The sequence below is a fragment of the Camelus dromedarius genome, chromosome 10, assembly GCF_036321535.1.
Source record: "Camelus dromedarius isolate mCamDro1 chromosome 10, mCamDro1.pat, whole genome shotgun sequence".
Taxonomy (NCBI): Eukaryota; Metazoa; Chordata; class Mammalia; order Artiodactyla; family Camelidae; genus Camelus; species Camelus dromedarius.
In genome coordinates, this window is record NC_087445.1 from 33,023,598 (window position 1) to 33,037,730 (window position 14,133).

The 14,133-nt window shown below is 39.9% G+C and overlaps 1 protein-coding gene across 1 annotated transcript in view; it reads left to right on the forward strand.

Annotated features, from left to right (window-relative positions):
- The window catches only part of PUM3 (pumilio RNA binding family member 3), a 45,685-nt gene that overhangs the window by 19,472 nt on the left and 12,080 nt on the right, over positions 1 to 14,133 (forward strand). The window contains exons 13-16 of the mRNA XM_031449788.2: positions 3,078 to 3,158; positions 9,888 to 10,030; positions 10,685 to 10,907; positions 12,569 to 12,656. Of these exons, the coding sequence (XP_031305648.2) occupies positions 3,078 to 3,158; positions 9,888 to 10,030; positions 10,685 to 10,907; positions 12,569 to 12,656 (535 nt within the window). The remainder of the gene's footprint in view (positions 1 to 3,077; positions 3,159 to 9,887; positions 10,031 to 10,684; positions 10,908 to 12,568; positions 12,657 to 14,133) is intronic.

Consider the following 14,133-nt stretch of genomic DNA (forward strand, 5'->3'; position numbering starts at 1 on the left):
AATTTGTAGTATGGTCTAAGAAAATTCTCGTTAAGTTTCATAGTTCTTTGGAATCTTTTGGAGATTCTATAAAAGCTTTCCTGATGAAATTAGATGATACAAAAATTGTTTTTTTCTGAGGGATTAATTGCCTCAAAAAATAGTATTTCTATGTATTGAAATACTAAATAGTAACTTTTCCCTGTGAAAAATCCAACAAGAACTACTGCTGTCTAGTGAATCCTTGATATAATAAATGCTGATTCAGACTCAGATAAATTGGTGCTGTGTGACTATATACATACCTGTTGTCTTCTGTAGGGTTGGAGACGAGGAAGGGAATTAGTATAAAACCATGAAGAAGGCAGCTAACTTGGGTATAACAAATGAAATAAGAGATTCTCTAGTGAGTTGTTTTCAGAGTATAAAAAAATGCCATGACCTGTAATTCATCTCTATGTAAATCCTTTTATATACAATCTTAATTTGAGTATTCTGTTAGAATGAGTAAAAATAGAATGTTAATAGAAAGTTCTAAAAGGTATTAATAGTAAAAGATATTCTTTAGTAATAAAGTTAGATTGTTTTAATTTTACAGTTTGGTTACATCAGCAATATTTTTGGAGGGAACCTAATCCCAGCCAGGCGTTGTGATATTAACAGGTTAGCAGGGCAGTGCCTTTTTTATCTCAAGGATTTGCTTCTAAAGGGGTGAGATAAATGAATAAAACCAATGGATTTGGTCTGTGGGTTATTTGGAAGTATTTGATTTCCAAATATTAGGGATTTCTTGACATACTCTGTATTATTTCAATCTTTTAAAGTTTATAATGACTTTATTTTATGGCTCAACATGTAGTCTATCTTAATATCTCGAAAGAATGTGTGGTGCAGAGCTGTAGGGTGTAGTACTCTGTAAGTGTTGGTTAGATCAAGGGGCTGATAGTGTTTATCATTTTCTAGTTCTGTTAGTTGCTGAGAGAAGCATGTTAAAACTTCCAGCTGTAGTTGTAGAATTGTCTGTTTCTCTTAAATTCTGACCCAGCTTCTGTATTCACCTATCTATCTCACACTTGTCAATAACTTTATATTATGTCATTATATGACATTTAACCTTTCCCTACTATTGAACACTTGAGTAGTTTCTAGTTTTTTATTATTTTTATTTTTATTTTTATTTATTTTTTATTTATTATTATTATTTCAAATAATACTCCAAGACATAGCCCTCATTATCCTTCATTCATGCATAGAAGCACGCCTGTAAGGTGCCTCCCTAGACGTAGAATTGCTGGGTCAAAAGGTACATGCATTTTACGTTTTTGTAGCTGTTGTCAGTTGCCCTTCAGAGAGGTTGAGCCACTTTACATGCTCACCAGCAACATAAGTGTGCCTGCTTTTCCCCACACCTTTGCCAAATTTGTATATTATCAAGGGTTTTCAGTTTTCTGTGTAGAAAGGTGGGAAATGGTAATTTCATTGTTTTAATTATTGTCCTTAATTAATGAACATTATACTTCGTATGCTTAAAGCCATTGGTACTTCTCTTTGTCTGTGAGCTGACTCTTCATGTTCTTAGTCTGTTTTTAGTTGATTGTTGGTCTTACACATTGTAAAGATGTTAGAGCTTTGTTATTTTAAATGTTATTACCTGCCATGTTGATCAGGTCTGGCTCTGAATGAGTATTGGCTGTTATGAGAAGGCAAATTCCTCTCAAAATAAAAAGAGATTATGTTATCATCTCTGATACAAAAGAAGTATACCACAAGCTCTGAAAAAAAATTTTTTTTTACATAGAGTAGAAATTTAAATCTTTGAACAATATCAGCATCATGAAAATAATTCTGTCATTTCAGGATTAACCATTGTGAAAGTCCTAATGTATATTTGTATCATCTCATGCTACTATACTTTCTTAAATATATTTTTATTAGTGTATAGTCAGTTTGCAATGTCAATTTCTGGTGTACAGTATAATTCTTCAATCATATAGGAATATACATATATTCATTTTCGTTTTCTTTTTCACCATAAGTTACTACAACATATTGAATATAGTTTCCTGAACTATACAGTATAAACCTGTTGTTTATCTATTTTATATATATTAGTATCTGCAACTCTCAAAAGCACTTGTTTTCATCTTATTCTCGTATTCATTATATAAATATATTCTTCTAGGTTTTTTTAATATTTCTGTTTTAATTATATAGAATTATTTTAGACAAATTGGACAATGTACAAAAGAAAATGAAAAAAATCATTTGTGATCTTTCAACCCAGAGATGACAGTGTTTTTCCTTGTACAATTTTTTGTGTATGTGTATTATTTATATTTTGTATATATAATTACATCTGAGTTTATACCCTTTCTTTTTTATGATTGGAATACTCTACATAGTTATATATTTATTTTTACTGAAGTATAGTCAGTTACAATGTGTCAGTTTCTGGTGCACAGCATAATGTTTCAGTCATACATATACATGCATATATTCGTGTTTTAATATTTTTCATTACAGGTTACTGCAAGGTATTGAATATAGTTCCCTGTGCTATACAGAAGAAATTTGTTTTTTCTGTTTTATATATAGTTGTTAATATTTGCAAATCTCAAACTCCCAAATTATCCCTTCCCATTCCCTTTCCCCCAGTAACCATAAGTCTGTTTACTATTTCTGTGAGTCTTTCTGTTTTGTAAATAAGTTCATTAGTGTCTTCTTTACTCTATTTAGTTTTATTTGTTGTTTTTTATTTTTTTTTCACTTGTCCTTTTAATTTGAGTTTAATTCTCAAGTAGCTATCCATTAACAGGATACCTATTTTTGAGAGGTGTTAGATCTTAGTTAAAAAAAATGAATCTCAGCTATTTGGTATTGAAGAATGTGCTCTTCAGTTTCTTTTTCTTAACCAACCTAGAGTATAATTAACTAGGTGCGATATGAGAGGACATTTTTTGAATGTTTATCTGTCTCATTTAGATTGTGCAGGAAAAGTTACGGAGTTGGTAACCTTTATAAAGTAACTCCAGGGAGGGAAGAAAAGGGAGAATCTATGCATTTTTTTTTTAACCTTTACTGGCTTCCAATTGTTACAGGGCCAATACTCCCATCTGGTTCTACTGGCGGCATTTGATTGTATTGATGACACTAAGCTGGTGAAGCAGATAATCGTATCAGTAAGTAATTCAGATGGTCTTGAAGTTAAGTTAAATTGTTACATCGTCTACGGGCATGTAAGTTTGATTTCACACATAGATGTGTAAAGACCTTGAAGCATGCTTTCTAACAGTATTTACTATTTTTTAGTTGCTTTAATTAAGCTTATTTTTGTGGGGTTTACTTTATTCCTTTAGAAACCATCATCTTGAATTTCATATTAATAATTAATAAAATGTGTAAATTAAATATGTAAAATTCTGGTTACATTTGGGTAACATGGCTTTTTAGACCATATAACATACTAAAAATTAACAATGCAGTGTTTGAATTTGGTCAGAAATTTGTTTACATAGCAGTTCTTCAGTTATTCAGGAACTCATGTCCATCCAGATAGAGGATACCCATGACCTTTCTCTCTCCCCCTTTGGAGAAGCTACCTGTGCAGTTTCCCAGTTTAACAGTACTCTGTCCCGAACTGGGCTAGAGAAGAAAAACTGAAGAAGCTCAGTCAGTTGTGCTACTTCTTCGAGCTTCCATGAAAGCCTTCTGTAGAGTCAGATTGAAATTCTTTACTAAAATTAAAATACCAGCTTCCTTTTTACATTTCGGCTTTTGAACCTGGTGTAGGGACCATAGAGTGGAAATAATTGAATGCAGTTTACTTGACCCTAATTTTGCCTTCAGAAAAGCTGTTCTCTTAGAAAAACTCCTCCAAAGTAAAACTACATTATGAAATAATTTCCCTCATTCTGCAGTGACTGCCGCTTTTTCTGACTTTTGATTCTGTGATCCTCCTTCACTTTTCTACCTTTATTTAGTTCTAGCCTGCAAGTGGTGTCGGGTATGTGACAGAGGTGGCAGGCGGTGACCAAACCTGGAAACGTTTTAAAAATCACATAATCTGCGTAGACATGGCTTATTCATCTGAAAATTGATACACGTGGATGGGGCCCTTGCAGAAATCTCAGTGACAGAGGCTGTTTCCACACCATCTTCAGGGAGACACATATGGATGTTCAGAAAGAGAATTTACCTGTTGGCGTGTGGTGGTGCTGTGGCCTCGCTCTGGAGCCTCTGGACCAGTAGAGCTGGGTGTAGTAGGAGAAATGTCCCCGCTAGTGGAGGGGTGGGGATTTGTTTTCTTAGATGCCAGCTGTAGGTCCCCATGTGTGTGAATTTCTCATGCCCTTGCTGTCATTTTCCAGCTTTTCCCCGGACTATTTTAAGATTGTGATGACTTTCTCTGGGATAGGATTGTGGGAAGAAACAAGTTGGCAAGACTTTCATGTCACAGACTGAGTGTTTTGACATGTTCCTTGTGACTTTATTACCCTTTTGACTCCAATCAATAATGATTGTTTTTCATTCCAGTGACAGAGATGTGAGGCCATAGATTGGCTAATGAATAAAGTTGTTTCAGGAAAATGGAAACAGACTGCGCTATTGAAAGCCTTGCTTTTGTTTAATATTTTCATGACAACTAAAATTTGCATAACTGTTCCAAATGGATTTTAAGAGAAACCAGACTTCCTTCAGGATTTGCCACAATTGTCTGCTAGCTTAATTTTTTCCAAAGATTTATCCCAGTTAATGTGGCTGTTGAAACAGTTTTAATTCCTTGTGCTTATCAGTTTGATTCCCACAACTATTTAACCCACATTCCTAGTGACTTTCTCATACTCAGGGCAGGTTTCCCTGAGAATGGCCTCTTCTGCTGATGTCTTGCCTCGAGCTGACAAACGCTCAGTGGGTTCTGTGTATCATTAAACTCTGTAGCTGGTGATGGAATTCTGGAATGCTAATTGCCCTTGCGTTTCCCCCGCCCATCCACCACAAAGCCTGTTGCAGTATGCAGTGCTTTTTAAAAATAGCCAAGAAAGCTTGATGTTGCTAAGCATTCTGTCCCGGGTAACCAGACTTCCTGAAATGTCAGGTTGAAATCACAGCCTGGTCAGCTGAGCCCTCACCTTTCAACATGGATACACACTGTTCCCCCACCTACTTTACTTTCCAAAGTACCCTGACTTAGAAAAGTTGATCCTGGAATTGTTGGTGTGATGCGGCTGCTTTGACAGCAGTGCTCCTCTAAGAAGGAGGAAAGTGCTGGCCAGTTGCTGTTTGAGAGAGAGTAAGTACTGATGCTTACTTAAAAATACACTACTTTGAGATACTATGCACAAAGGTATAAAGAATAGTAACAGTGAACACCCAGCCTCCCACCTGATCTGACGTAAAGAAATACAACTTGACAAGTACAGTTAAAGTTCAAGCCCTTTGTGTTCCCTTTTTTTTTTTTGGCCTGTTTCTCCCCCACCCCATACCCACCGTGATGGATTGGTGTTTATTATCTGCACGAATTCCCTTATCCTTTTGCTGTATGTGTAGATGTTTATGGGATTATTTTGCATGTTTACAAATTCTGTATAAGTGATGTCTTGTGTGTTTTGTCCTGCAGCTTGTTTTTTGCTTTTGGCATTGCGCTTTTGAAGTTCATCATCACAGGTCAGCAGGCTTTTAAAATAAAGAACCAGATAGTAATTATTTTAGGGTTTGTGGGCCATATATGGTCTCTGGTGCATATTCTAACGAGTTTTGTCTTTGTTTTTTAACAACTCTTTAAAATACAAAAACAAACAAACAAAAGTGTTCTTAGCACACAGGATGTACAAAAACAGGCTGCAGGTAAGAGCCGACCCACAGGCCATGGTTTACTCACTGCCGTTCTAAATTATTCATTTTTCAATGCCGAATAGTTTTCTACTGTATTAATACACTGCAGTTGATTTTTCCATTTTTCTGTTGATGGACATTTGGGTTGCTTACAACGTTTAAAACTTTAAACATTCTTATCATTTTTTGCTATTCTAAGTAATTCTGTAAGCATTCTTTCACGTCTCCTCGTTTCTCTGAGGCATTTACTTAGCAGAACTGTGGGTTGCCAGATACGCTGCATATATATAGAGAGTCATGTGTCTTTGTTTCCCATCCAGCCACTACAGAACCTGTTGCATTATGCAATGCTTTTAAAAATAGCCAAGAAAGTTTAGTGTTGCTAAGCATTCTATTCACAGTAATTGGATTTCCTGAAATGTCAAGTTGAAATCATAGTCTAATAAACACTCCTCCTTTTCTCTTTTAAGATCCAGCTCCAGTTCAACCTCCAGACAATGTTCTCTGGTCTCCCGGCCAGACCTGCTCTCCCTATCCTCTTAGTGCCTGTGGTTTTTGTCTTTGCCACCCATTCATTTGGCAGTTAACCGTGATCTGATGCAGGGCTTACAAACTCAGCAGCACTCACTGACCAGGCAGGTAAACGAGTGAGGCAGGCCAGGAGTGGGGGTGTGCGGGGAAGGGAGAGAACGCTTGCCCTGTCCAAGGTGGCAGCCACCCCTCGGCTCCAGCCCCTGGGAATGTGAGCTGGTAGATCTTCCAATATTTTTTCTTTTTAATTGTGATAAAAATGACCATCTTAACCATTTTTAAGTATGCACTTCAGTAGTATTAAGTATATTCACTTTGTTGTGTGACCAATCTCCAGAACTTTTTTGTCATGCAAAACCCATTAAACCACATTTTTGAGTGCAGCCAAAAAGCCGAACTTCTGGATAAAATCACTGTATATTTTTTTAAAAATTACTCAGGAAGGCGCGGTCACTGCCAGTGCTCTAACCTTTTTACACTTCGTTTTTATCCATTATTTAAATCTCTTATTTTTATTTATTAAGTTTGTCTTACCTCATCCACTAGATTTTAGCTCTCTACGGTCAAAGTCGGCTGCGTTTCTTTTTGTTCCTTACACACAACTTCCTATAGGGGTGTGTGCATCATGGAGGGGCTTGGTTCTCAGTAATGCTGCGTTTTGCGTGTCTTTCTTTCTTCCACTGAAAACGCATATGCGCTGTAACCCTACTCCCAGTGTGCACCTTTCATTTTGACCTTTACCTTTCCTTTTTAAAAGAAGGTTGGCAAAACAGGAATGCCAAAGAATCTGACTGGGATCCAACACAAGGAGAACGGCTACACATCTTCAGAAGGGAGGTCTTTGGGTCTTCCTGTGCTTCTCTTGTTTACATACCTTCTTTAGAGTAAAACACAAGAGGAGGAGATTACAAGTGACCCTTGTTGTGACTTGCTCTAAGTTAATTCTTATAAGAGGGAGCATGAAGTTGAAAACCTTTACATTTAAGCCTTCATTGCTGGGGTTCTCTCTCTTTCGAGGATGCCAAACTCACAACCCCAGCATCTTTATTTAATCTCCTTAGTTAAAGATGCTGTATACTGAGAGGTGTTCTTCATACGAACAGCATTACTTTACAGCAGTTTTCAGTCTGTAGTGTGAATTTTCTGATTTGCTCCAGTGGTGGCCCACAGGGCAGGCAGGTGTATCATTTGCTTTTGCAGATAAGGGAATTGATGTGTAGAGAGGTTAAAGGATTTGCCAAGGTCTACGCAGCTTGAACCCAGAGATCAAATTCAGCACAAAACCAACTGCACTATAGCTGCCTCTTGTGTCTCTGCATGTTAACTCTTCTAGTTAGTGTTCCCCAGGTGATCGTTGGGAAATTTCTCTCCTTTTCGTGCATAAGCCAGGCTAAAGAGAAATGAATTTACTGTATAATTTAGCAACGCTCATACTGTTTCCTTTTATTTTTTCCAAGATGAATGTTTCTACTGGTAGGAATCTAAGAATTGGGGGGGGGGGGTTGGGGGGAGAATGAAAAGATACCACATTTTTAAGTAAACATTTTTTAGTTTCATATGATTGTTAGTTTATAAACATTGCATTCTTTTAAGAACCTTAGACCAACACAAGTTTAGATGCTAAATTCCTTAATTACAAACTGAAGGGCAGTAGAAGTTCAATGAATTTGAGGACTAGTTCTTGAGCAGTATTTTTGCATGAATTTTATTTTATTTTATGTGCATCTTGTGTTGAGGTGAAACCATTTCTGCCCAAGGCAAATGCGCTGCACTAGTCCTTAAGTGTAGAACCCACAGAGAAGGTCACGTATGGTGAGGAATACATGGCTGGCTTCACGCCACCCCTTTTCTTCCTTATACCAAGAAAAAAATTAACTGAAAGTAAATAGCAGCCATTTATAGTTCTTCACTGCATACTTCCCCTCACACACACATACACACTTTTTTTCCCTCCAAAAAAGCAAGTGCTTTAAAAAGTTTAAAGGTGTAATACCCCAGAGTGCTTTTTAAGGACAGCAAAGCTGTGGGGGTGTTTTAATGATTGTAGAAGTTGGTCTAAGCTATGTATCATTCTCATTCTCTTCTTTCAACAAATTAAAGCATTTGTCTTCTTTTATGAGTCAGTTAAACCTTAAATAGACAAAACCACACTAAAAGGTAGCCCATATTTGTGACACTAAATGCTGCTTTATCAAAAATGCATATACTGAGTCTGCTTTGGGGCATGTTTGCCTTGAAACTGCAAAAGAGCTCCCATCCCCGTGATAAGCTATATATATTTTTTTCCCCGTCTTCCTCTTTATTACTGAAATTTTAAGTTTATTTTTTCTTGGTAGTTGAAATTTATATTCCTTTTGAGGTGGTTGGATCTAATGTACCTAATTTTTAGCTTTTTTTGCACTAAAATTACTGATCTCACTGTCGTTAGTGGGCACTGAAGAGAACAGCAGATCTGAGTATATAGTCTTGTGGAGAACTCCTTTCCTTAAGAGAGGGGTGTCTTGTTTTCTTCGAAAGAGACTAGAATTGGAGTCAGGGGACCAGGACTGGTCACAGGACTTTCACTGACACTCTTACGTCCTCCTACAAGTCACCTCTCCCCTTTCTGGGTTCCTTATGTGTCCGCCTGGGTGGTTGGACTGAATTCTTTCTGTGGCCCCAGCCAGTTCTGAAGAATCTCTGGCGTTCAAACACACATGGCTTTGAATATTTATTAGGTTTGTTACAAGAAATAGGAATGTTACAGAGGGAAAAGCCCGTGATTTTTCTGTTGCATATTTTCTATTAAGAATAAAGGAATTTGAAAACAGTGACTTTTCTGTCTTTGCAAACATCACCAGTCTACCCAGCAGCTTAGCTGAGGTGGGGATGACATTGCCTTTGTTCCTTAAATTCAGACAACTAGAAAAGAAGGTTACTGTTCTTGGTAAGTTGATTGGAAATGTCATAGAATGCAATTATTTGTAACGGCTCCATGGAGTCTTTCTGCCTTTATTTCCCTTCCCTTTCTTTTTGTTTTCAGTGAGTACTTTAAACAGCCTTCATTTGCCATGAATAAGTAACCTAACTTTAAAAGCCTTTATCCACTTGTTCTATTTAACAGAATTTCTTTATCTCCCTTCACATACATCTCAGTGGGGAAATTCTAATAAGAATGGCCTTCATCAATGCTGATGCTCCATTTAAGGGCAGCTGCAAGCTAACTATATCTGCTCAGTGGCCCCAGCAAGCAATGTCCCAAGTAATAGTGGCCTAAGAAATAGTGTTTACAATGAATGAAGATGACTGCTTTAAATGTTTTCTTCAAGTCCTTGAGCTTGGTCAGTTAGACATAAATGGGTTGCTCAGCAGTGCTAGTCTCAGGAAGGAGGCCCTTCTGTGTTCCAAGCGCACATCTCTGTGCTTTAATGAAACGATGCAGAACTAGTTCTGTATTTGTCATTCAGTACCTCGGGGAAGATAGTTACGAATCCTTTACCTTTCAGGTTCCAAGCATAGTAGACCTTAAACACATAGATTTACTGTTGGTTTCTATTATTTTACAGGAAATCATTAATTCCTTGCCTAACATAGTAAATGACAAATATGGAAGGAAGGTCCTGTTGTATTTACTAAGCCCCAGAGATCCTGCACACACAGTACGAGAGATCATTGAAGTCCTGCAGAAAGGAGACGGAAACGCACACAGGTAAGGGTCAGGAGCCTGGCTGGAGCCCTTTACCCCTCCGCTCTGATTGTTGGTTTTGAGTGGCACTTGCTTCCAGAAATGTTCGCATACATGTACACCTCTCATGCTCTCTCCCTTTCTAAAACTCAAAGGTGCATTCCATTTTTAAGCCTCTAGTTTTGACAGGTTCTTAAAGTTTTTGTTTGAAAAGGAAATCAGAGCATCATGCCGAAAGAATGCCTCTCAGGTCTGGCATATAGTAGGCATTCCGGTGTGTGGTTTGTTTTGGTTTTGTTTATTTTTAAAGCTGTTGGCCACTTAATCAAATACTCTGGGGATTAGAATCCATAAAGTAATCTAAACGTGTTGTCAGGTAAGATATGTTGTTGTTATTGTAACTTGAGTTTGGATTGGTTCAGGACTTTTTTCGTATTATAGAAGACAAGCTTCATGTATTGAGTGCTCGTTCTGTGCCAGGCACTATTCAGATTCTGGAGACACAAAGACAGATATCCCGCCCTCAAGCTGCTTATCTGCACGCACAGGAGAAAGACAGCCAGTTACAATAGAGTGTGACACTGTTACACGCCCTTAGAGGTGTCTGTGATAACAAAACCTCCATACTTCCTTTGCCATTCATCTTACCTTAATTCTTCATTCAACGTGTTCCCACAGTAAGAAAGACACAGAAATCCGGCGACGAGAGCTCTTGGAGTCCATTTCTCCAGCTTTGCTAAACTACCTTCAGGAACACGCCCAAGAGGTGGTGCTGGATAAGTCCACGTGTGTGCTGGTGTGTGCCATCCTGGGAGCGGCCATTGGAGATACCCAGCCTGCCATGAATGCCATCGCCAGTTTGGCGGCATCAGAGCTGCATCCTGGTGGCAAGGATGGAGAGGTGACGTGCTATCACGAGACAGGCAGGAAAGCTGCAGTGGCTGCAAAAGCTCCAGTCACTGAGAACACTGCCATAAAGAGATGCACGATAGTCATCCCCGCACACCTCATACCAACAGTGCACTTGGGAATTCTGAATTCAAAACCCAGTGCTGCTGTTACACTGTCTTTCTCAGACTTCTGAGGACTCCGCAGGACCTGCAGAGCGAACACAGAATCCTCTTAGTGTTGTCTGTGATTGACCCAGGCTGTCTTTCTGGCATGGTCTTTGTCCTTCGTTCTGTTTTGAACTTCCTGTGGATTTTGCCCTTCTCTCATGTCTGTACTTCTTTTCCTCAGCATCAGGTGCTGCCTGGGTTTCCACTTTCCTCTGCTCTTCTTGTGGAAAGGCTTGTTTGTCCTTCAGGGTCCTCGGAATCCTTCTCCAGGAAGTCTTCCTTAATTCCCTTGGGATCAGAAAATCTTTGCTCTTTCTGATCGCTCCTGCTCATGCTATTTGGGCCTCGTGTTATTCTGCCTTGTAGCTTAGGTTTATTGTTTCATGCGCCTCATGTGTGCTAGGCAGCGGTCAGCGCTTCCTCCCCTCCCCTGCCCGAAGAAAAGGCATACCATATTGAGGAACACAATATTTAAATAAGTGTGTACACAGATCATTATTTAATTTAGAGTAGAGATAAGTGCTGTGAAGGAAAACTCCAAGTTCAATGGGCTTGTATACGAATGGGAGGCAGCCTGTCTTAGAAAGACTTCCTGAGGCAGTGAAGGCTGGGCTGACATCCTAGGATTGGTGGCTGAGGGAAGAAAGAAGATTCTAGGCAGAGAGAAGAGTACATGCGGCAGCCTGGAGGGAGGCAGGAGCTCGGCCTGTTTGAGAATAGAGGGCACAGGGGGTTGGAAGTCAGTGAGCAAAGGGATGAGGGAAGCAGAAGCCGGTCAGTGGCAACCCTGCACCGGGGTGTAAGCCGATGAGCAGACACGTATGGGGAGCCTGCTGTGTTCGGACATGCGAGACGGGGAGAGAAGGGAAGTGGGCCGTGACTCTTTGAGAGGGCCTGGCGCTACTCGTAGAGCAGATCGTCTTAACGCACTGGGGAGATGCGTGCGTAGTGAAGGCTCCTCTGTGGGGAGACGGAGCCCGGTGTGTCCCAGGCTGCACGCCGAGAGCCTGGATGCTGTGCCAGCAATTGATGCGGCCCTTGGAGAGGAGCACAGTGGAGCTGAGAAGAGGCTTCCTAGCCGGCTCATCAGGCAGTGCTCCTTGTGTGCAGGTGGCCCCCTGTACTTAGGCACCGCTCAGCACCAGGTGTGGTGTTTCTGCTGTAGTGCTCTGTCCTGTAGGAGCCTGTGTTCCTCAGAACTGCTTATGACAGTCCGGAAAGTGGTTCCCGCGATCTCAAATGAGCCCTGTGGTGGTGCCGTTCAAACTGGAGCTCATGAAGCCAAATATGACTGCCTCAGTGGCCGTGTTAGCTTGAATAACCATTTCATTTCAGTTTGGGGGTTGGAGTAGCTCTCCGGCCCCTCCAGGTGTAGAGGTCATTCTAGATAAAGACCTCTTAAGCCGTGTGGAACTTTCAGTTTGCCTGAGTCCTTATCTGTCTGTGGTGATACAGGATGGATGAGAACAGCTTTTTAAATTAACTTGTTCTTGACTCCTCACAGCTTCACATTGCAGAGCATCCTGCAGGACATCTAGTTCTGAAGTGGTTAATAGAGCAAGATGAAAAGATGAAAGAAAATGGAAGAGAAGGTAGGCTGGAAACCTGACCTTTCCTAGTATTGTGTGTGGAATTTCAGCAATGTCTGGCATCCCTGAACTTTATGCTGGCCTTTTACATTCAAATGAAGGTTTGCTGAGTGTTTAGAAATGATGTCTGTGAATAAGAAATGATTTAGTGGTTACAAATAATGCTGCTTCTCCTGGAAGTTTGTCTCCTAGAATCCTTTCATTTTCTTTCCCTTTTCCACCCTCCATCTCTTCCCTCTCTCCTCTGCTACTTCAGCCTTCAAAACGGGCTTGTCCAGTGCTCTAAAATGCCATCCTGTTCCCTGAGGATGGTGAGAGCAGAGCAGCAGGGCCAGTGTATGAGTACCATCGTCCCATCTGAAAAGCATGATGTTTATCTCTAGCTTTGAAGAAAGGACAAGCAGAAGAAGATGATCCTCACAGAGAATTTTGAACTGGTGCTTGTTTGGCTTTGAAATACATATGACCAAAGTCCTTGGCACTTTTCTGGTTGTTCATGAACCTGACAGCTGCTCTGTAGAAACGCAGCTCTCAAGAGGAGGGCAGCACATTTTATCTAACTGGAAATTTACATATCGCTTTCCTCTCAGTCCTGCCTTTGACCAGACCCTCTCTTTCTAAATTAAAACTCCCTCTGGTATTTTAGCCACTAAAGAGATTTCCCCCACTGAGTTGAAACAGTTTGGGCTTTCTGTGACTGTGTCTGGGAAAAATGACAATCATAAATTTATGTCCTGAGGCAAGTCACAGTTGTAACGGCTGCTGAGGCAATCAGTGTGGCAGTGGAACTCACTTCTCACTCCGCCTTTAAGAATAGGGACCTGGGCCTGTTTCTCACTGTAAATTTTTTTATAAAAGAGAAAGCTTCTTGTAATAAATTTTGAAGAAAAAAAATAACATATTGAGTCATCTTTTTCATTATTAAATTTGGTGCATAGCTGAGCTGAGTTTATGTCAGAAAAGTTGTCTGGCTTACTTTTAACATATGAAGAATTTTTCTAGTGACTTTTCTCCTTACATAAATTCTGTTGGGACCTGATGTATTGGTCATTTTCATGTAGCACTAAATGAGTGGCTGGCTGTCTTGGTTATCTGTTGCTGTGTAACAAGCCACCTCAAAACTTAGTAGTTTTCAGGACTACAATCACTGGTTGGAGTTTGGTGGAGCTTGCTCCTGCTCTCAGTGATCTGGGGCTGCTTGGCTTGGAGCTGGAGTACCCACTTCTCAGTGGCTGGCGGTGGCCAGGCCCAGCAGCCTCAGTTCCTCTCCCTAGGCTGTCAATTTCCTTACAATATGGTGGTTAAGTTTTAAGAGGACAAAGTAGGTGCATGGTAGTTTCATGAGTTAGCCTCAGAGGTTATTTAAGTTCACTTGGAATGTTCTCTCTTGGTTAAGTCAGTCACAAAGGCTCACCCAGTTTGAAAGGAGAAGACATCAGTTCCACCTCTAGATGGGGGAATGACAGTATTCTAGGAGAGT